We start from the raw sequence: 20,878 nt of genomic DNA on the forward strand, positions 1-20,878 counted from the left end.
GCCTACCTTAGCCTCCCAAATTGCTGGGATTACAGGCATGAGCCACTGAGTCCATCCGGGTCCAGCTATTTACAGGCTAGAAAATGTACGTTATTTTATTATTATTTTTTTAAATGGAGTAGACTAGCAAAGAAACCGAGGTTTCTTTTACTTCTGTGCGGTCAGTTCAAGGTCAGCATTCTGCAGCATCCAGGTTCACTGGTCCCAGGAGAGCAGGAACTGGCCCAAATGATCTTTGTAGTACCTGGCACATAGCATGGAACATGGCAGCCTCCTGCTAATGTTTGTTGACTGACTACATGAGTGTAGACTCTTTAGCTGGCCCATCTCGATTTCAGGAGGGCGGGTACCCCAGGCTGTCCTTCCCTCTGCAGGCAAAGCATTGGGGCTGTTCCTCTCACCGTTTTCCTTTCCTCCGTCTATCCCCATCGACTGCTTCCAATGCTATCAACTCCGACCCCGTCTCCTCCCCATTCGGTCCCTCCAGCGTGCCACGCTGCCACCGGGCTGCTGGGCTGAGGCGCCAGGCTTCAAACCTGCCTTTCACCCATTGTTCAGTTTCCGGTGAGTCAAGTTCAACCCCAGGTTCAACCACTACAATGACGGCCACAAACGATCCCTCGCAGACACCTCTCAGACACCCCTCCGCCAGGCCTACAAAGCAGACACAGAACAGAGGGGCGTTTCCTTTCCCGTGGCCCCCGGCGGTGGAGGCGCGAGTGGGAGCCCCTCTCCCCAGTGACAGGCCCCTCTGTGAGGGAGCGCGCAGTCCTCCGCGGGCGTGGCCGCCCTGGCCCCGCCCCGGCCCGCCCCCGTCGCCCGAGAGCGAGCCCCCGCCCGGCCACCCGGCCACCAGCCCCTCTCCACGCAGCCCGCCGCTCCCTCTCGCGCCGCGGAGTCCTGCCGCGGGGGATGCTCCGGGTCCCACCTCCCAGGGGAGCTGCGCATTTCCGCGCGCCGGGGCGGTTGGCCCTCACGGCGGTAGCCCGCGTTCCGCGTTCCCGGGAAGTTGTCTCTGGAGCCCGCGGCTCCTGGGTCTCCTCCCCCTGAGCCCCGCCCCCCCGCCCAGAACTGGGATCTGCGAGCTGCCCGGCCCGGGGGCGTCGCCGCTCTCTCAGCGAAGCCTGCGAGTCTCAGCTTCCCTGCGCGGAGCGCGCGTCCCCCGCCTGCTTGGGGACCCCCCGCGCACCCCAGAGACGGCGCGCGCCCAGAGCGCGGGAGCCCGGAGCGCCGGGCGCCTGGGACCCCGCGGAGCCGCTGCCCAGCCCGTGGGGCTCGGCGGGGATGCAGGCTGCGCTGTGAACCCGGGCGCCAAGGCCATGTCCGGCTCTCGCTGCCGGACCCTGTACCCCTTCTCCGGGGAGCGGCACGGCCAGGGGCTGCGCTTCGCCGCGGGCGAGCTGATCACGCTGCTGCAGGTCCCGGACGGCGGCTGGTGGGAAGGCGAGAAGGAGGACGGGCTCCGCGGCTGGTTCCCGGCGAGCTACGTGCAGTTGCTGGAGGTAAGGGGCGAGGGCCGGGGCGGGAGGAGCGGGGCTGCAGTCCTCGGTGCGCTCGCGTACCTGTTGCCCGCTCCGGGGATGCCGCAGCGTCCCGCTCTGAGGGCCGCCCTGGGGGCAGCCCTTGCCGGTGCGACCTGTAGCTCCACGCTCTTGGGGGGCAGCGACGGCATTGGGCGTCTCGGGCTCGCCGGGAGCTCCCCCCTTGCGCCGGGCCTCCAGAGCACATCGTGGCGGCCCTGAGGAAACCAGAACTTGTTGCTTGTGTGAGTTCAGTAGCAGGCGGGCGCGTTCCCGGCAGTGGCAGGGGCCGGGGAAGGGCTCTGCCGGAGTCTGGCGGTCTTGGGAAGATGCACCGAGGATCAGGAGTCCCAGAAGTGGCACCGACTGGGTCCCGCAGCCCCGAGTCTCCACCCCGGAGCCTAGAGCCTGGCGACCCGTGGACGGTCGTGCTGCCCCGGGTCAGGCTGCCTGGCCACCTCGGGGCCACCCACTTTCTGGTCAGCCGAGCCTGTTGGCCACCAGCCAGAGCCCCCTCAGCAGGCTTGATCCCGGGGTGCCGTAGGCCCCCTCCCCCCCACCACTGCCCACTTCCCTGGTCCAGCTCCCCCAGGCTAAAGTTCAGAACCTGAAAGTGACTTGTTCCTGGGGTTCTGGCCTGGCCCCAGGGTTACACAGGACCTGCTGAGCCAAGGCGGCTGGCTGTTTATTGTCTGTGTGACAGGCTGTTCTCTAATCACTGAGCTCACAGTCACAGCCTGAGTGAGACCCGAAGTTTCTAAAGTCCTTTGTGTGCTGGGGGCGGGTGGGGGGGTGACCTTCCAGGACATCCCTTTTACTAGAAGTCCGTCTGTCCCCAGGATTCTTGTAAAGACTAAATTAACAGTTACCCTCAGTTGTGTCCGTATTCCTAAACATTCTGGTAAAACTGCCGAAGAAATCATGAGGCTGAATTTATTTATAATTTAACTCTTGACCTACTTCACAGAGAACAAAGTAGCGAATTTTGACTGAAAATGCTCAGTGCAATTCATCAGGAGAAAAGGAAAGAAGGGAAATGGTTACAGGGCGAGTCAGCCCGAGGATGTATCCTGTGGCAACATTGTCAGCAATAGAGTCTGGCCTTACAAAAGTACATTAGGTTGCTTTGAGGTCCAGAGAACAACGCAATCTCTTCTGAAGGGATCAGTAGCATTTGAGCAAAGTTTAGAGGCTGCCGGAATGAGATTTCATGGGGTGTCAGCAGAGTGTGTTCCAGGAACCTTCTTGGTTCTCTGTGTGGAGAATCAGAAGATCCCCTGCTTGTAGGAGAGGCTCAGGTGTGCCCTGCCCTTGCTTTACCAGTTTTTTTTCCCTGAGATTAGGATGAAAAGAAAGCAAATGTGGGCTGGGCGCCGTGCCTCACGTCTGTAATCCCAGTATTTTGGGAGGCTGAGGCGGGCGGGTCACCTGAGGTCAGGAGTTCGAGACCAGCCTGAACAACATGGAGAAACCCCACCTCTACTAAAAATACAAAATTAGCTAGTTGCCATGAGCTGAGATTGCACCATTGCACTCCAGCCCGTGCAACAAGAGTGAAATTCTATCTCAAGAAAAAAGCAGGCAGCCTCCTTGTTTCTAGCTTGAAGGGATATATATTTTGGGAGTCTTTCGGCTGGCCACCCTTTTCCAGGAAATCCTGATGTGGAAATTTGTCTGATGGTTGTCTGTCTGGTGAGGAGCATCCCGGGCTGGACTGAGCCAGCTGTGTTTTGTGTAGGGGTGAGACTGGTGGGTAGGAGTTAGCACGAGTGGAGTACTGCTTATTCTCCTGTGAAAGGGATGGTGGACCAGGCCCAGGGGACAAGCAGAATTAACAACAGGGCCAGTTTTGGCTGTGTCTGTCCCATCCTCTGGCATATATATACAAAGGTAGGAGATCTCCAGTGTCTCAGGGCCTCTCAGACCATTCCTGACTAGTAACTTGCAACAAAAGCGTCCATCTGTGTGAGGAATACTGCTGAGTACCTGCCCGGCACGGTACCTGCACATTATCACCAGTTCCCCGACAACTCTGTGAAGAGTGAGGTACTTCGCCCATTTTATAGACAAGCAAGCTGAACATGAGAGAGGTGAAGTCAGATCTTCAACAAGGAATGCTCACATGTTTTGTTAGCAGCTCAGATGGCTGAATATCATCCCCTGTGCCTGTGCTGCTTTTAAACATGGTAACCTGGGCTCAACTGTGCTAAACAGCAAGTGAACGAAGGGTCTCGATCCATGGGGAGAAAGGGCACGCGCAGCCCCTGAGGTCAGCATGTTGGTGACAGTGTCGCTAAGGGATGGCTAAACCTCTAGGGCTAAAATGAGGACAACTGCATCCACAAGCAACTTGGAGGACCTTCCCTGCAAACCCCAAAGTGTGACTTTACTCAGAGCCAGCTGGGGGGTTTTCCCACAGTGGGCCTGAGTCCTTTGGCCTAAGTACTGGATGGGACTCTTCTCAGGGCCAAAGCAGATGCAGTTTCAACAGGGGGGATTGTGGGTCAGGTGCTTGGCATCTGGGAATATCCTACATGAGCAAGTTGGACCTCAAGGCTGAGGGCTGGGTGGGGATAGAGGATAGGCAAGTAGAGTCCCTTGGGATGGGGTGAGTCCTCAAGTACAGACTCAGAGAATGCATAGCTCCCCAGGCTGGTGGGTAGACTGGCTAGCATCTGGACTCCAGCTAATTTTGAGACTGGAGAGGAGGCCCATAGATAATGGAGGTGGTAAACCTCATGAAATGTCAGCCAGTGGCATCTGAGCTTGCTTGGAGGCATGGAGTTCAGAAGGCCAGGGCAGCTGTTGGAGAAACAAGTATAGACAGATGGACTTTCCTGGGTGAGGGATGGGATTGTGGGTACATGGCTGAGCACCGTATCTCTAATGTGCTCCCTATTCCAGTGAAACTTTCACCCTAATGGAAAGAGTGATACCAGGAAACCCTATCTTGGTGGAGGGGAGTGAGGCACTGAAAACTATGTGCACACTGGATGCTTCCCAAGGGGATCTTCCTTGTTTAGATGAAGCAAGGGGAACTGAGAGACCCAGGCTTTTCAGGGAGCATACACTGGGGAAGGGAGTTGGGAGCTAACTCTAAGAGGGTCACCAGATCTGATCTGATGGCCAGCCAGCCCTTAAGAGGAGGCCAGCTTGGAGGAGGTCTTGGTTTTTTTTTTTTTTTTTTTTTTTTTTGAGACGGAGTTTCCGCTCGTTACCCAGGCTGGAGTGCAATGGCGTGATCTCGGCTCGCTGCGACCTCCGCCTCCTGGGTTCAGGCAATTCTCCTGCCTCAGCCTCCTGAGTAGCTGGGATTACAGGCACGTGCCACCATGCCCAGCTAATTTTTTGTATTTTTAGTAGAGACGGGGTTTCACCATGTTAACCAGGATGGTCTCGAACTCTTGAACTCGTGATCCACCCGCCTCGGCCTCCCAAAGTGCTGGGATTACAGGCGTGAGCCACTGTGCCCGGCCCGAGGTCTTGGTTTTTGGGGCAGTATCTTTGGTCAAGATTTCAAGAAATGATACAGCATGTATCTGGCTTCCAGAGAGCAGATTGCAAGAAAACCTCAGGACAGGCAGAGAAGTATAGAGGTCTCTGATAGGCCCAAGGACTCTGGTCGCAAGGGTCCTTCCTACTCAGAGAGTGGTGCAGCTCTTCAAAGAATGCGCAGAGGGAAACGTCAACTTCTAGCAAAGGAATGAGGCCTTACAGCCAAGGCCCACAGCTGCTTATTAGATAAAATCAATTAGAAAAATCTTTCCTGAGGGTTTCTTCTGCTATGACGAGGGAGAGGAATTGAGAAGTCTTTTAACATCGTTTGAGAGATATGATACAGGAAGAGACCTGAGGCCAGAGATAGAGGATGTGGGAGCATTTCTGTCAGCTCCAAGCTAGGCCTGAGATCGCCTCCATAGTCCTGGGAACCCCACATGTGGGAAGATTTGCACCAGCTCTCTGGGGTACATCGAGGCTGAGAAACAGCTCTTGGGGAAGGTGGATAGAGAAGCCTAGATCTCCATCCTGGGGAAGATTTGGAGACAGACATGGTACCAGGTCAAGCCCAGTGGCTGGACAAGTTGGAGGGTCTAACAGGGTCCAGGAATTCCTGTGACCTTGATAGAGAGAAGAAATTAGGGACCTGGAGGATGTGATAAGGCATCTACAAAACCTCCCAGAACTTTTGGGTAATAATTCTGGGGGACAGTGCAATTGGAACGCAAACAAAATAGAGCTTTCCTTAAACTAGGTGGTATTCTTAGAATCCAGGATCTGGCTGGCTGGTCTGGACCTCTGGGGTACTAACAGAATATGACACTGTTTGCTAGCAAAACTAGAATGGCTGCTGAGGGTCACGCTTAAACTTGATTTCCTTCACTCTACCCTTTGTTCTCCCATTTTGGGTTCATGCAGTTGTGCTGCAAGAGTTTATAAGGAGTGTCTATGGGAGAGAGTGGGATGTGCTATGGATAATTAAGGAATGATGTTTTATCTATTGCTATGTAACAAGCTACTCCAAGACTTAGTGTTTCAAAACAACAATTTATTATTATCTGACATGGTTTTGTGGATTGATGGGTCTCAGCTGGGTGGTTCTTCTGCTGGTCTGTCTTGTCTCTCATGCAGTTGCAATCAAATGTTGGCTGGGGCAGAGTCCTGGAGGCTCAACTTGCTGTAGCCTCCAAAATGTCATCTTCACTCTCCTGTCTGGTGCCTTGATGTTATTTCATGTGGCCTCTCTATGTGGTGTCTTTCCACATGGCCTTTGTCTTCGGCAGGGTGGCTGGAGTTATGTGGTAGCTGGCTTCTAAGAATGCAAAGGCATAAATTGCCAGGCGCTCTTAAGGCTTAGGCCCAGTACTGGCATATCGTTACTGCCACAGTCTATTGGAAAAGTGGTCACAGGACCTGTCCAGAGTCAATTTGGAAGGGAGATGGGTACAGGTGTGGTTATGAGGGAGGGATGGTTCATCGAGAACCATATTGCAGACTAGCTCCTTCAGAAGGCTAGAGAGAACACACATGGGACAGATGATCCATTAGTGGGGAGGTAGTGCCAGGCCAGACTGATGAGAGAGAGAACGCCAAGAGGGAGGTAAAATGCAGAGACTTGGCAGTTCTACTTGGAGATTCTCTATTGCAATCCTTGGAGGGTTTTTTTTTTTTTGGTAAGACCCTAGAGGTTTCTTTTTAAAGGCCATATGATAAAATGATGAAGCTGGAATTTGAAATTAGATTTGCTTGGCTCTGTGCCTGTCCACCAAGCCATTGACAGACCAGTCCAACTCTTTTTAGTCCAGGGCTGTTCAATGCTGGTGATTCGTAGACATAGTGGATCTGAGCTCCCTGACATCTAATAGATGTTTGCTATATTACACAAATTGATTTTAATACAGAGCCTTTCCCTGTCTTTCTGCAACATGAAAATCACCTAAAATTGGTGTGACCTTGTCCCTCATGATAGTATTTTTCAGACAGTCATCAACTCTGTTCACAAAAGGTGTAATTAGGGCCCGCAGCTTGGTGGCGGCTGGGTCGGGGGGAGGGCGGATAGGTAATTGTGACTAAAAAGACCAAGGTGTTTTCTAACATCTTTACTAAATCACCCTGCTCCTTGGTATGGCAGCTGTGGCCAGTATTTGTAGCCCCTGCTGTTAGACAAATTGACCTTTGGTCCACCACTCTGTTAGCCTGAACTGAAAAGGAGCCACCCCCTTTGTCACACGTGTGTGCTGGTCTGGTCAGTGGCGACTCCGCAGGACTTTAAAGCAATGGGCAAGCCTTGTGGATTCAGTGGATTCAGGGCATTTTCACGAAAGTTCCCTTAGCAACAAGTCGGCAGGAATCCCTGACATCTGTTCACCACTCTGTGAATCCCTGATGTCTATTACCACCTAGAAACATGAATGAGAGGCTGACCTTCATGCACTCTTCTCAGCCTGCAAAAGTTCAGCTTTTATCTGACGGTGTGGTCGACCTTGTCTGTGAACATGGATACTGATCCCCACTCCATCAGGGAAAGAAAATGTTTTTGGTAAACCAGGAAGCCTTGTGTACATCTAAGGTATTTTGTCTATTTTTTTTTTTTTTTTTTTTTTTTTGAGGCGAAGTCTCTCTCTGTCGCCCAGGCTGGAGTGTAGTGGCGCAATCTTGGCTCATTGCAAACTCCCTCTTCTGGGTTCAGGTGATTCTCCTGCCTCAGCCTCCCGAGTAGCTGGGACTACAGGTGCGCACCACCACACCCAGCTAATTTTTTCTATTTTAGTAGAGATGGATTTCACCGTGTTGCCCAGGCTGGTCTTGAACTCCTGAGCTCTGGCAATCCGCCTGCCTCGGCCCCCCAAAGTTCTAGGATTATAGGCATGAGCCACTGCACCTGGCCGGTATTTTGACTATTATCAGGCCAGCCCAGGGGACATTGTTCTTGCACTGTGCTGTCTTATTACAGCAGCAAGGTGACACATGACAGGCTTTGTAACAGAATGTCAGGATGGATTCCTCTGTACTTAAATGCAAAACTAGTATATTTCTCTCTCTCCCTGCAATGTCGAGGCTTCTAGGGTGATGTTTATGCCTATGGTGAGAAGAAGAAGTGGTGGCTGGCAGATAGCTATGGCTTTTCCTTCGCCGAGCACAATACAGTATGACATTGTGAAAGTTTCATTGCAGTAGGTATATGAACTGTGGGAAGTTTTTGAGGAGTCTTAAGAGGACCTACCCATCTCCTTTGTTCATATTTACTGTCTTTGCTACCATCTACAAGAATTTGTTTTTGTTTTTGTTTTTTTTGGTATTTTTAGTAGAGGTGGTGTTTCACCATGTTGGCCAGGCTGGTCTTGAACTCCTGACCTTAAATGATCCACCTGCCTTGGACTCCCGAAGTGCTGGGATTACAGGCATGAGCCACTGCGCCTGGCCAAGAATTTGTTTTTAGTTTAACTTCTAGTTCTCTGTCTACCTCTCTTCTTGAGCTTGGAGCCAGTATTCAGATTCAACCCCTAGGTACTCAGATTTCACACGTTAAAACTAAACTCATCATCTGTCTCCTATCTTTATTGCCTCCTTCTTCTTCTTTTTTTAGGGGGGACAGGGTCTTGCTCTGTTGCCCAGGCTGGAGTACAGTGGTGTGATCATGGCTCACTGCAGCCTTGACCTCCTGGGCTCAAAGGATCCCCAAGTAGCTGGGACTGTAGGCACCTGCCACCACGCCTTGCTTAACTTTTGTATTTTTAGTAGAGACAGGATTTCACTATGTTTCCCAGACTGGTCTCAAACTCCTAGGCTCAAGTGATCCTCTCACCTTGGCCTCCCAAAGTGTTGAGTTAACAAGCATGAGCCACCATGCCCGGCATCTTCACTGCCTTCTATTCCCAACCTCTAAACCAGGCTTGTGGAACCCATGGCCCACAGGCCATGTGTGGCCCAACACGGCCTTTCAATGAGGCCCAACACAAATTTGTAAACTTTCTTTTTTTTTGAGATGGAGTTTCACTCTTGTTGCTCAGGCTGGAGTGCAATGGCGTGATCTCGGCTCACTGCAACCTCCACCTCCTGGGTTCAAGAGATTCTTCTGCCTCAGCCTCCCGGGTAGCTGGAACTACAGGTGCATGCCATCATGCCCGGCTAATTTTTTTGTATTTTTTGTATTTCACTGTGTTAGCCATGATGGTCTTGATCTCCTGACCCCATGATCTACCTGCTTCAGACTCCCAAAGTGTTGGGATTACAGGCATGAGTCACCATGCCCGGCCCATATACATACATATATATATATATAATTATATACATATATAGATAGATAGATAGATAGATAGTGTTTTTTTTTTTAGCTCATCAGCTATAGTTAGTGTTAGTATATTTTATGTGAGGCCCAATACAACTTTTCTTCTTCCAGTGTGGCCCAGGGAAGCCAAAAGATTGGACACCCCTGCCCTAAACTTTAGCAAATGTTACCACCATTTGTCTACCAAGTGCCCTGATACTCCTCCCCTTACCTTTCCTCTCCTATTCAGTAGCTTAGCAAGCCTCATCCCTTCTCCCTTAGAAACATTTCTTAAAGCCTTCTCCTTCTTAACTTGCATTGGCAAATCTTTTCTGTAAAAGGCCGGGAAACATTTTAGGCTCTGTGCGCCACGAGGCAGAATTGAGTATGGCTGCCTCAGTGTCATCTGTAGTGCGCCAGAGGCAGTGAGAAGCAGTGAGAGCACCCCATATGGTCTCTGTCACAACGAATCCACTCTGCTGCTATATAGCAAAAGCAGCCAGAAATAATCTGAAAGCCAATGGGCGTGCCTGTGTTCCAATAAAACTTTATTTATGGACTGAAATTTGAATTTGTTATGATTTTCATGGGCCATGAAGTATTTATTATTCTTCTTTTGATTTGTTTTTAACATTTTTTTCTTTTTTCTTTTTTTTTTGGAGACAGAGTCTTACTCTGTTGCCCAGGCTGGAGTGCAGTGGTGTGATCTCAGCTCACTGTAGCCTTCACTTTCTGGGTTCAAGTGATTCTCATGCCTCAGCCTCCCAAGTAATTGGTACTATAGGCACCCGCCACCACGCCCAGTGAATTTTTGTATTTTTAGTAGAGACAGGGTTTTGCCATGTTGGCCAGACTGGTCTCGAACTCCTGAGCTCAAGTGATCCACCTGCCTCGACCTCCCAAAGTGCTGAGATTATAGGCATGAGCCACTGCACTCAGCCAGCCATGTGAATATTTGGGGGAAAATAATTTGAAGTTGAGGGCAACTGCAGGTGCAGGTAGCCCTGAGTAGAGGAGTGTGTTTGATACACCTGGGAGAGCCAGACTATTCCAGAATGGTTAGAGAGTGGCAAGCAGTGGAAGAGAGGTTGGGGATGTGCTGGGGAAGGAGATAGAACCTGGGGAGTTGGGTCGTTTTCTAAATGCAGTGGAAAAGCCTTTGGTTTGATTGAAGCGGGTGGCATGTCCGGGTGTGTTCTGGAAAGCTCGTCTAGACTGTAGGGTGGAGAATGGATTTGAAGAGAACAGCGAGGGGAAGCCAGGAGATCAGTTGGGAAGCTCAGAGCAGGGTGGTGGACATGGAGATGGTGAGAGGTGGGTGGATTTGAAATGTGCTTTGCAGGTAGAGTCCACAGGTCTTGCTGGTGAGTTGACTGGAGGGAGTGATGGAGCCTCAGGGGGTATCACTTCTTGCAGGTCAGTTGTGATGCACTTTATTCCCTTTTGTGTTTTCCCCATCTATCCATTCTTTATTCTGCCACTAGAGATCTCTTCCTGAAAAAAAAAAAAGGTGAGGTAAAAGGAAAATAGAAGGTTGGAAAAAGTTTCTTAATGCAAAAAGGGCTTTTATAAATAATAATAATAAAAAAAACCAAAAACCCAAAACAAAGAGAAAAAGGAGCATATCAGTATAAGAATGGGCAAAGAACTTGGATAGACACTTCATAATAAAACGTACAGGCTGGGCATGGTGGCTCATGCCTCTAGTCCCAGCACTTTGGGAGGTTAAGGTGGGCAGATTGCTTGAGCCCAGGAGTTCAAGACCAGCCTGGGCAACATGGAGAAACCCAAATTTTATCTCTACAAATACAAAAAATTAGCTGGGTGTGGTGGTGTGTACCTATAGTCCCAGCTACTCAGAGGCTGAGGTGGGAGGATCGCTTGAGCCCAGAAGGTCAAAGCTGCAGTGAGCTGAGATTGCACCACGGCACTCCAGCCTGAGTGAAAGAGTGAGACCCTGTCTCTTAAAACAAACGAACCAAAAAAAAACCATGTAAAAAGACCTCAACTATTTAGTCTTGCAGTGATCAAATAATTGCAAATTTAATTTAAAAATAGCTTGAAGAAAGAAAAATGTCAGAAAAAAAAAAAAGAAAAAAGAATGGTATTGGCAGGATGTAGGGAAATGGTCCAATGCTTCCTGAAGGGCCATTTGGCACTATACCTCCAAAATGTTAACAAGTACATGTTCTCTGCCTCAGCAATTCCACTTCTAGAAATTTCAACTCAGGAAGCGTCTGATATATCAGGCAAACTGTAAAGATCAGCGTGTATTATGTCACAGCCTCTGATAGCACAAGATGAGCCACAACCTGGATGTACACCAGAAGGAACTAGTTAAAATCAGGTTTACCTGTGCTTAGCACAAGGTTAGAACATGCAAAAGGGGTTCAATAACTGTATCAAAATAACTATATAAAATGGATTTTTTTTTTTTTTTTTGAGGTGGACTCTTGCTCTGTTGCCCAGGCTGGAGTGCAGTGGTGTGATCTTGGCTCACTGCAGCTTCCGCCTCTTGGGTTAAAGTAATTCTCCTGCCTCAGCCTCCCGAGTAGCTGGGATTTCAGGTGCCCGTCACTGTGCCTGGCAAATTTTTGTATTTTTAGTGGAGATGGGGTTTCACCATGTTGGCCAGGCTGGTCTTGAACTCCTGACCTTAAGTGATCCACCCGCGTCAGCTTCCCAGAGTGTTGGGATGAAACTGAATTTGAAAAATAAAAATGTTGGTTAATGATGCTAAATGTTTTTATGGAGCTAGCATCGTTCATATTTCTCCTCACAGTGAGGCCAAAAGAGATGGCGTGTCCAGAAATGAATTGCTTTTCAAAAGCAGGAACTGTGTGTACCAAACATTCTGTAAGTATTCTTTTGTGGGAAGAATAGGTAGAAGGCATACAAGCTGGTCCAGGGCCACTTTCTTATAAATATCCTCCGTAACGGCAAATCTTTGTCTTTTGAGGGGTGGATTTGATATTTTTTGGAAACAGCCAGAATTCATTCAAAGCCAAGTCTGGTGTGTCTGTTGATGTGACTGTCTGTCTGTCACCTTGTGGCAAATAGGATTTAAGGCAGCCTACCAAAGAGCATACGGTACAAAAAGATAAAAGCATAAACACATGAGGAAATCTGTGGAAAGGAGGAAATAAGGGAGAGGAAAAAGTCAGATGACTGTCAAAGTGAAGTTTGGTGAGCAAAGAGAGTAACTGAGTTAAGTAATGCTGTTCAGGGCTAAAAAGGAGGTCCTACCTTAAAGTCTTGGTGAATTTGAGCAGTTAATGAGGAGTAACAGAAGTATTCTGAAAAAGGTGGCATGTGGGCCTGTGTGCTATATGGGTCAGGATGGGTTACGATATGCAACAGTAACAATCTCAGTGGTAAAGCAACACAGGTTTGCTTTTTGCTCATGTTGAAAGTCTGTTTCAACAGTTGGTTTGAAAAAGACTTGGTTGAGTTGAGTTGGTTTGAAGCTGCAAGACCTCCAGGATGCAGGATGATGGAGCAACCAGTGTCTGGACTCTTTAGGGACTGTGTTAAACAGAACATGGTTCTTAAAGCTTTTGCTCAGGAATGACAGAGGACATGTGTATTTGTATTTTATTATCTAAAGCCCAGCCACACCTAACTTCAAGACAGTGAGAAAATACAGTCCTGTCATGTGCTTGGAAGGTGAAAAGGAGCAAGCTGAATCTATATGGATGGCCCTTTTGACTACTGATGGGTACCCACTCATGGGGACAGCCCAGTTTAGTCTGCTGCAGTTTTAGTATTTTATCATCACACCTACAGCAGTGCTTCTCAAACTGAATTCAGTGCTGCTAGAGCAAAGTGGTTTCTTTTTGGAGATGGAGTCTTGCTCTGCCGCTCAGGCTGGAGTGCAGTGGTGCAATCCCGTCTCACTGTAACCTCTGCCTCCTGGTTCAAGCGATTTTCCTGCCTCAGCCTCTGGAGTAGTTGGGATTACAGGTGTCCACCACCATACCCAGTTAATTTTGTAGTTTTAGTAGACAGGGGTTTCACCATGTTAGCCAGGCTGGTCTTGAACCCCTGACCTCAGGTGATCTGCCCGCCTCGGCCTCCCCAAAGTGCTGGGATTACAGGCTTGAGCCACCACGTCTCGCCCGTTTTTTCTTAAAATGAATTCCCTGGGTCTTGTTGGATACAAATTCTGACTCAGGAGGACTGGGATGGGGCCTGTGGTTCTGCATGTCTGATAAGCTGATAAGAGATTCTGCAAAGAGTCTGCAGTGCACATTTCAGCAGGTGCCCTTAGCTCCTAAGAGCCATGGATGTTCTTTCAAACTGGCGCCCTCCCTTCCAGAAGCGATTCTAGCATCTTGTGCGCTCCTGGGCACACTAGTAGATACTTGGTCTGTACTTTTTGAACAAACGTGGTCATTTCCTAATCCTAGACTCCCTGTGTTGTATGTGTGTGTGGTTAGTTAATCTGTCACAACCTTGGGTTCAACAAAAATACATTTTTATATTTGAGCACTTACTATAAGCCATGCTGTCTTCAGGACTCAGCAGTTACAGTCAAAGGCTGGAACTGAGGTTGGTGGCTCTTCAACACGGAGCCCTTGGGGATGTGCTCTGCCACCCAGGGTGACTTGGGCAGGTGACCTCTTTCAGGAGACTTCAGGTTCACACTTAAGGTTTTCTGTTGAAACCATCCGGATGTTTACCATCCTTCACTTTCTCTCAGATGCCTGAATCCCTCCTCCCTTCTCATTCGCTTGTCAAATGCACAGAGAACTCTAGGGTTAGTCAACAAAAAACTAATTAAGTTGTACAAATTCTTTAGACATGCTATTTAAAAAATTCCACAGAAATGAGTCCTTGTCCTAATTCAATCATGAGAGAAGATCCGTATTTTAGCGGTGGCTCATGGAAGAGTGTCATTGAGCCATTTGTCTTTTATTTTTCATATAATTAGGAAAAAACTGAGAAAACTTAACTTTGAATTATTTAATTTAAGTCTGGTGCTCTCATTTAGCAAGTGTTTTATTGATAAATAGCTGCAAACATTTGTTGTGCATGAAGTGAAAATCCAACCTTGTTGAGTGGTCATTGATAATCAAGGGGGTGCACAAAACAAAATCTTCTCTGGAGTTCAGTCTAATATATCCTTTGCTTTGTTTGAAACAGTGTCTTGCTCTGTCCCCCAGGCTGGAGTGCAGTGGAGTAATCTCTACCTCCCAGACTCAAGCCATCCTTCTGCCTCATCCAGCTACTCTCCTTCTGAGTAGCTGGGACCCCAGGGGCATACCACCATGCCTAGCTAATTTATTTTTTTTGGAGAGACAGAGGCTTGCTATATTGCCCAGGCTTGCATCAAACTCCTGGGCTCAAGCTATCCTTTTACCTCTTCCTCCCAAAGAGTTGGGATTATAGGCATGAGCCAGTGTGCCCAGCCCAGTTTCATATTTTCATATTATAAAGAAGGCTTCCGGCTGAACACAGTGGCTCATGCCTGTAATCCCAGCACTTTGGGAGGCCAAGGCCGGCAGATCACCTGAGGTCAGGAGTTCCAGTGTAGTGAAACCCCACCTCTACTATAAATACAAACAAAAATTAGCCTGACGTGGTGGCATGTGGGCTGTAACCCCAGCTACTCAGGAGGCTGAGGCAGGAGAATTCCTTGAACCCAGGAGATGGAGGTTGCAGTGGGCTGAAATCACACCACTGCACTCTAACCTGGGTAACAGAGTGAGACTCGGTCTCAAAAAAAAAGAAGGCTTCAAATATGTCGGGGGCCTGGCTTTTGATGTAGGGACATCAGAGCCTAGCTGTACAGTATTTATCACTATGCATGGTGTGAGATCTGTGCTTCTCCAACATGGATGGGCGTGCACATCACTTGAGGCTCTTGTTAAAATACAGACTCTGATTTAGTAGCTCTGGGGTAGAAAACTGAATCTGAAAGAAAAAAAACAGACTCTCCTCACACTCAACACTGTTTCTCCGCACGCACACGGCACCAGATACTTCTGTGACTAGACTGGGGTGGTGAGTGTTTTCCCACACACCAGCCGGCTCTTCAGTGGACACCAGCTGGGCCTCTTATGTTTCTATTAGGTTGTGACATTGTCTACCTGGCGTTGGAGTCTCAGATCCTACAGGTTAAGAGCCCAGTCCCACAAGACTGCTCCCATTTCATATATCAAGTAGTGCCACTTATATTTCTGATTGACCAGCGATACATTGGGGTTCCCACTGCCCCCTGCTTGGGTTTGATTAATTTACTAGGATGGCTCACAGAACTTGGGGAAACATGTTTACTGATTTATTGTAAGGGATACAGATGACAGCCAGTTGCAGAATTTTTCTAAGTTCCCCAGGGCTGCTCTGAGGGCCAGGAGAACCAGGGGGAAGAGGTTGGCACCTTGTACACACTCCGTGAGTGGAGTTTATATTCCTGCATGCTCTGGTGATCACAGTTAAAAGCTGGGGGCTGCCTGTTGAATGCCAGCATATAGGGGTAGAGCTGTGCAGCTTCCATGCCCTCTCCGAACTCTCATCAAATCTTTCTCAAGAGTTTTTATAGGCTGGGCAGGGTGGCTCATGCTGGTAATCCCAGCACTTTGGGAGGCTGAGGCAGGTAGATCACCTGAGGTCAGGAGTTTGAGGCCAGCCTGGCCAACATGTGAAACCTCATCTTTACTAAAAATATAGCTAGGTGTGGTGGGCATGCCTGTAGTCCCAGCTACTTGGAAGGCTGAGACCAGAGAATCACTTGAACCCGGGAAGTGGAGGTTGCAGTGAGCCCAGATCACACCACTGCACTCCAGCCTGGGTGAGAGCGAGACTCATCTCAAAAAAAAAAAAAAATTTTATAGAGCTTATTCTCCAGCCTCCCAGGGCCCCCTTTTCCTGGAGGACATCAGGTGGGGCTCAAAAATCCTAACCCTCTAATCCCTTAATAACTGTGGTTCCTGGTGACCAGCCCTAAGCTGGGCTATCTGAGGGCCCCCACCCTCAGTTACCTTATTATCGGCAACTGAAGTGTGATCAGATGGGCTTAATTATGAATAACAAAAGACATTCCTGTCTCCACATCTTGAGACAGTTTATCAGTTCCAAGGGGATGATAACTGGTTATTTTGTGTGGTTTGGTTTGTGAACTGGAATGTGAACCCTGCTGCTACTCCCCCTGTGGACAGCTTAGACCACGTTCAGGGGTGGGGCAGAACCCCCTGGGAGGTGGGGGCAGCAGAGTGCTTGGCAAGAGGTGGGCAGGTCTGGGTGCAGATCCCAGCTCAGCCCCTGCTACCTGTGTGAACTCAGGCAGGCTTCAGAATCTTTCGAATTCTCCTAAGCCTCCTCCAAGGGTCAGGAGAACCTGGTAGAAGAGCTTTGGCACCTTGTACACACTCTGTAAGTGGAGTTTACATCCCTCAGTGCTCTGGTGATCATAGCTGAATGCTGACAGCTGCCTGTTAACTGGAGTTTCCGTGGAGCAGAGGGTGGATGGTGTTGGGGAAGTAGGGTGACCCTTTTCCACGGGCCCTTCTGAGGTCATATTGCAAGACTGGTTACAGCATTGTAGTTGAGGCACACATCACTTGTGAGTCTTATTAAATCCGGATTTGGATTCAGGGGGTCTGGAGCGGGGCCTGAGATTCTGCATCTCCAGCAAGTTTCCCATGGGATGCTGCTGGTATTGGGGTAACACTTGGGGAGTTCCATACAAGATGGACTAGGATTTTTCTGGGAGTTTTCAGGGCATAGGTCCTACAAGTTAAAGGCAGAGAAGCTGCAGCATCTGGCCATTGCTGGTTTATTTGAAACTGCTACGTAATGGTTGCTGCTGCTCAGGCTGGGTTAATTAGTCTTAATTGCGTCTTACCTGGGTTTGATGGGCCTCTGGCTGCCTGGGCACTCCCAGAAGAGACTCTTTTTGTAATGAGGAAAAGGTTCTTTACTGGGAGAAGTGAAATTCAAGAGGCTGCTGAAGGACTCAAGCATTCGTTTTCATCTTTTTGCCTGTTCCTGGGGCAAGGGAAAGGTTTGTTTCAAGGGGCTGGATGGAAAATCCCTTTTTAAAGTGTTGCTGTGGAGCTCAGAATCTAATCCTGGGCCGGTGTTGTAGGGCTCTACACTGCGGGTGGTGGTGGTGCCACCAAGCTGGTGTCTCCTGCAGCCCGTAGATGGAACGCTCAGGTTTTTTCTGTCGGAGACTTACTCTAGATTTCTGCTGTGCGCCCTAACAGGAGTGGCTGTCCATTTTATCCCCTAGTGATGTCCATCTGTCACAGCATGAACCCCAAAACTGAGGCTGAGCCTGGGAGGTCACTTGGGTTCTTGGCTTCATGTAGGAAATAATTCAAGAGCTAGCCAACAAAGTAAAAGCAAGTTTATTAAAAAGTAAGGGGCCGGGCGCGGTGGCTCACGCCTATAATCCCAGCACTTTGGGAGGCCAAGGCAGGCGGATCATGAGGTCAAGAGATCGAGACCATCCTGGCCAACATAATGAAACCCTGTCTCTACTTAAATATAAAAATTAGCTGGGCATGGTGACGCGCATCTGTAGTCCCAGCTACTCTGGAGGCTGAGGCAGGAGAATTGCTTGACCCCGGGAGGCAGAGGTTGCAGTGAGCCAAGATCATGCCACTGCACTCCAGCCTGGCGCCTGGCAACAGAGTGAGACTCTGTCTCAAAAAAATAAATAAATAAAATAAGGGAATAAGGCTGAGCCCAGTGGCTCATGCCTGTACTCCTAACACTTTGGGAGGCCGAGGTGGGCGGATCACCTGAGGTCAGGAGTTCAAGATCAGCCTGCCCAACATGATGAAACCCTGTCTCTACTAAAAATAAAAAATTAGCTGGGTGTGCTGGTGAGTGCCTGTATTCCCAGCTACTTGGGAAGCTGAGGCAGGAGAATTGCTTGAACCCAGGAGGTGTAGGTTGCAGTGAGGTGGAGGTTGCAGTGAGCCGAGATTGTGCCATTGCACTCCAGTCTGGGTAACAAGAGTGAAACGCTGTCACACACAAAAAGGTAAGGGAATAAAAGGGTGGCTACCACATGGGTAGCAGCACAGGATTCTTGACTGACTATACTTATGGTTCTTTCTTGATTATATGCTAAACAAGGAGTGGATTATTCATGAGTTCTATGGGAAAGCGGTTGGGAGTTCTGGGAACTGAAGGTTCCTTCCCCTTTTAGACCATGTAGGGTAACTTCCAGACATTGCCATGGCACTTGTAAACTGTCCTGGTGCTGGTGGGAGTGTTATTTAGCAGGACAGTGAGCTATAATTACCGCATAATGAGCGGCAAGGACAATCAGAGGTAGCTGTCGCTGCCATCTTGGTTTTGGTGGGTTGTGCTGGCTTCTTTACCGCATCCTGTTTGATCAGCAGGGTCTTTGTGACCTGTGTCTTATAAAACAAGTCCTACCAAATTCCTATCTCCTATCCTCCGAAGTGATGCTGCAGTGATTTTTGTAGCCAGTTTGATCATGGAACTCTCCTGTTTAAAATTCTTCGTAGGTTCTTCATTGCCTTTACAGTATAACATGCCTTAGCCTTGTTTACAAGCCCTTCATGACCCAACCCCTGCCTACCTCCCAAGCTGCATTTTAGCTTTTCTTCTTTTTTTTGAGATGGAGTCTCGCTCTGCCACCCAGGCTGGAGTGCAGTGGCACAATCTCAGCTCACTCTGCCTCCCCGGTTCAAGTGATTCTCCTGCCTCAGCCTCCTGAGTAGCTGGGACTACAGGTGCACGCCACCACGCCCCACTAGTTATTATGTTTTTAGTAAAGATGGGATTTCACCATGTTGGCCAGGATGGTCTCAATCTCCTGACCTCGTGATCCACCCACCTGTTTTTTCACGTGCATAATGTTATCAGAACTGCATAAAACTACCTGATTCTTGACTACAGCTTTGCTTTCTCTTGCTCTCTTTTTTTTTTTTTTTTTTTTTTTTTTTTGCTGGTGGGGGTGGTTATGGATGGAGTTTTGCTCTTGTTGCCCAGGCTGAAGTGCAGTGGTGAGATCTCTGGCTCACCACAACCTCCACCTCCTGGGTTCAAGTAATTCTCCTGCCTCAGCCTCCCAAGTAGCTGGGATTACAGGCATGCACCACCATGTCTAGTTAATTTTGTATTTTTAGTAGAGACAGGGTTTCTCTGTGTTGGTCAGGCTGGTCTTGAACTCCTGACCTCAGGTGATCCACCCGCCTAGGCCTGCCAAAGTGCTGGGATTACAGGAGTGAGCCACGGCGCCAGCCGCTTTCTCTCTCTTGCTTCTGTGCCTGTGCATACTATTCCTGCTCCTTGAAGTAACCCTCCTTCCCCATCCTCTCTTTTACCCTTACTCCCTTTTTGTTCTGTTTGACAGGTCCGTTGAGATATATCCCCCTTCTATTCTTATTTTAGACCCCTGAGCACTCACCCTACTGGGTTGGAATTTTGTTGCCCGCTCTATATGTGGATTCCTTGAAGTCACAGATTGGGTCTCTGATCTTTCGGCCTTTAGCATCGTACAACCAGGCATAGGCACTTGGTAAGAAAACAAAGGGTTGTCGTTCACTCACATTGACTTTGGTGCCGATGAATACAAGATTCTGAGTTTGCTGCCCATGATAGTTATTTGGCTGCACATGGGGAAAAAAGTAACAATAAGGAGTTACAATAAAATAAATACAAAACAATGAAAATCCCATTCAGGCATCTTACACATGCATACTACAGGAAGCAAGATGCATTGGAGAACAGAGTGTGCATGACTCAAATAGAACATCCTCACTGCAGGGCAAATAACTCAGATTCCATCAAGTCATTGTATATATAGGGCAGCAAACCATTATTGTTTCTTGCTGGGGAGAGAAACAGGCATTGAAGAAATCGGCCTTCCTTGGGATTGATTTGATTATTGGGTGACTCCTAGGATGGTGGTGTTCTCGATTTGCGTGTGTCTTGGGAGGCAGTTTGGTACAGTGGTGATGAGTATGGTTTTTAGAGCTGATTGGACCTGGGTTTGCATGCTGGCTGTATGAGACTCTAGGCATATTATTTACTTTAACTGTACCTCAATTTCCATATCTTTTCTTTTTTTTTTTTTTTTTTTTGGGATGGAGTTTTATTCTGTCGCCCAGGCAATGGTGCGGTCTCAGCTCACACTGTAACCTTTACCTCCCGGATTCAAGCGATTCTCGTGCCTGAGCCTCTCGAGTAGCTGTGATTCCAGGCACCCACCACCGTGCCCTGCTAATTTTTGTATTTTTAGTAGAGACGGGGTTTCATCATGTTGGGCATGCTGGTCTCAAACTTCTGACCTCAGGTGATCCGCCCGCCCTGGCCTCCCCAAGTGCTGGGATTACAGGCATGAGCCACCATGCCCAGCCATCGGTTCCCATATCTTTAAGTGGCAATAATGAGGCCCACATCAGAGGATTGTTGCGAAAGTTAGAATTGTTTTCGTTACCATAAATGCTCCACTGAGAGCATGACATCTGTGCTCAGTATTTGCTGATGGCCACTGCCATATTACTTATTTTGCATCCATTGCTCGAATGCTGGTCATTACTATTTGCCTTCTTTCTTAGTAAAAGGAACCTGCTGTCTTGGAGAGTCCTTCCAAACCTCTTGATCA

The 20,878-nt window shown here is 48.8% G+C and overlaps 1 protein-coding gene across 1 annotated transcript in view; it reads left to right on the plus strand.

Moving 5' to 3' along the window:
* The first annotated feature begins 1,319 nt into the window (after positions 1-1,319).
* Positions 1,320-20,878, plus strand: part of GAS7 (growth arrest specific 7) — a 280,976-nt gene continuing 261,417 nt past the window's right edge. The window contains exon 1 of the mRNA XM_012457599.2: positions 1,320-1,502. Within this exon, the coding sequence (XP_012313022.2) occupies positions 1,320-1,502 (183 nt within the window). The remainder of the gene's footprint in view (positions 1,503-20,878) is intronic.

Source organism: Aotus nancymaae, unplaced genomic scaffold (assembly GCF_030222135.1).
Source record: "Aotus nancymaae isolate 86718 unplaced genomic scaffold, 86718_ANA_hifiasm-v0.15.2.pri h1tg000018l, whole genome shotgun sequence".
NCBI classification, from domain to species: domain Eukaryota; kingdom Metazoa; phylum Chordata; class Mammalia; order Primates; family Aotidae; genus Aotus; species Aotus nancymaae.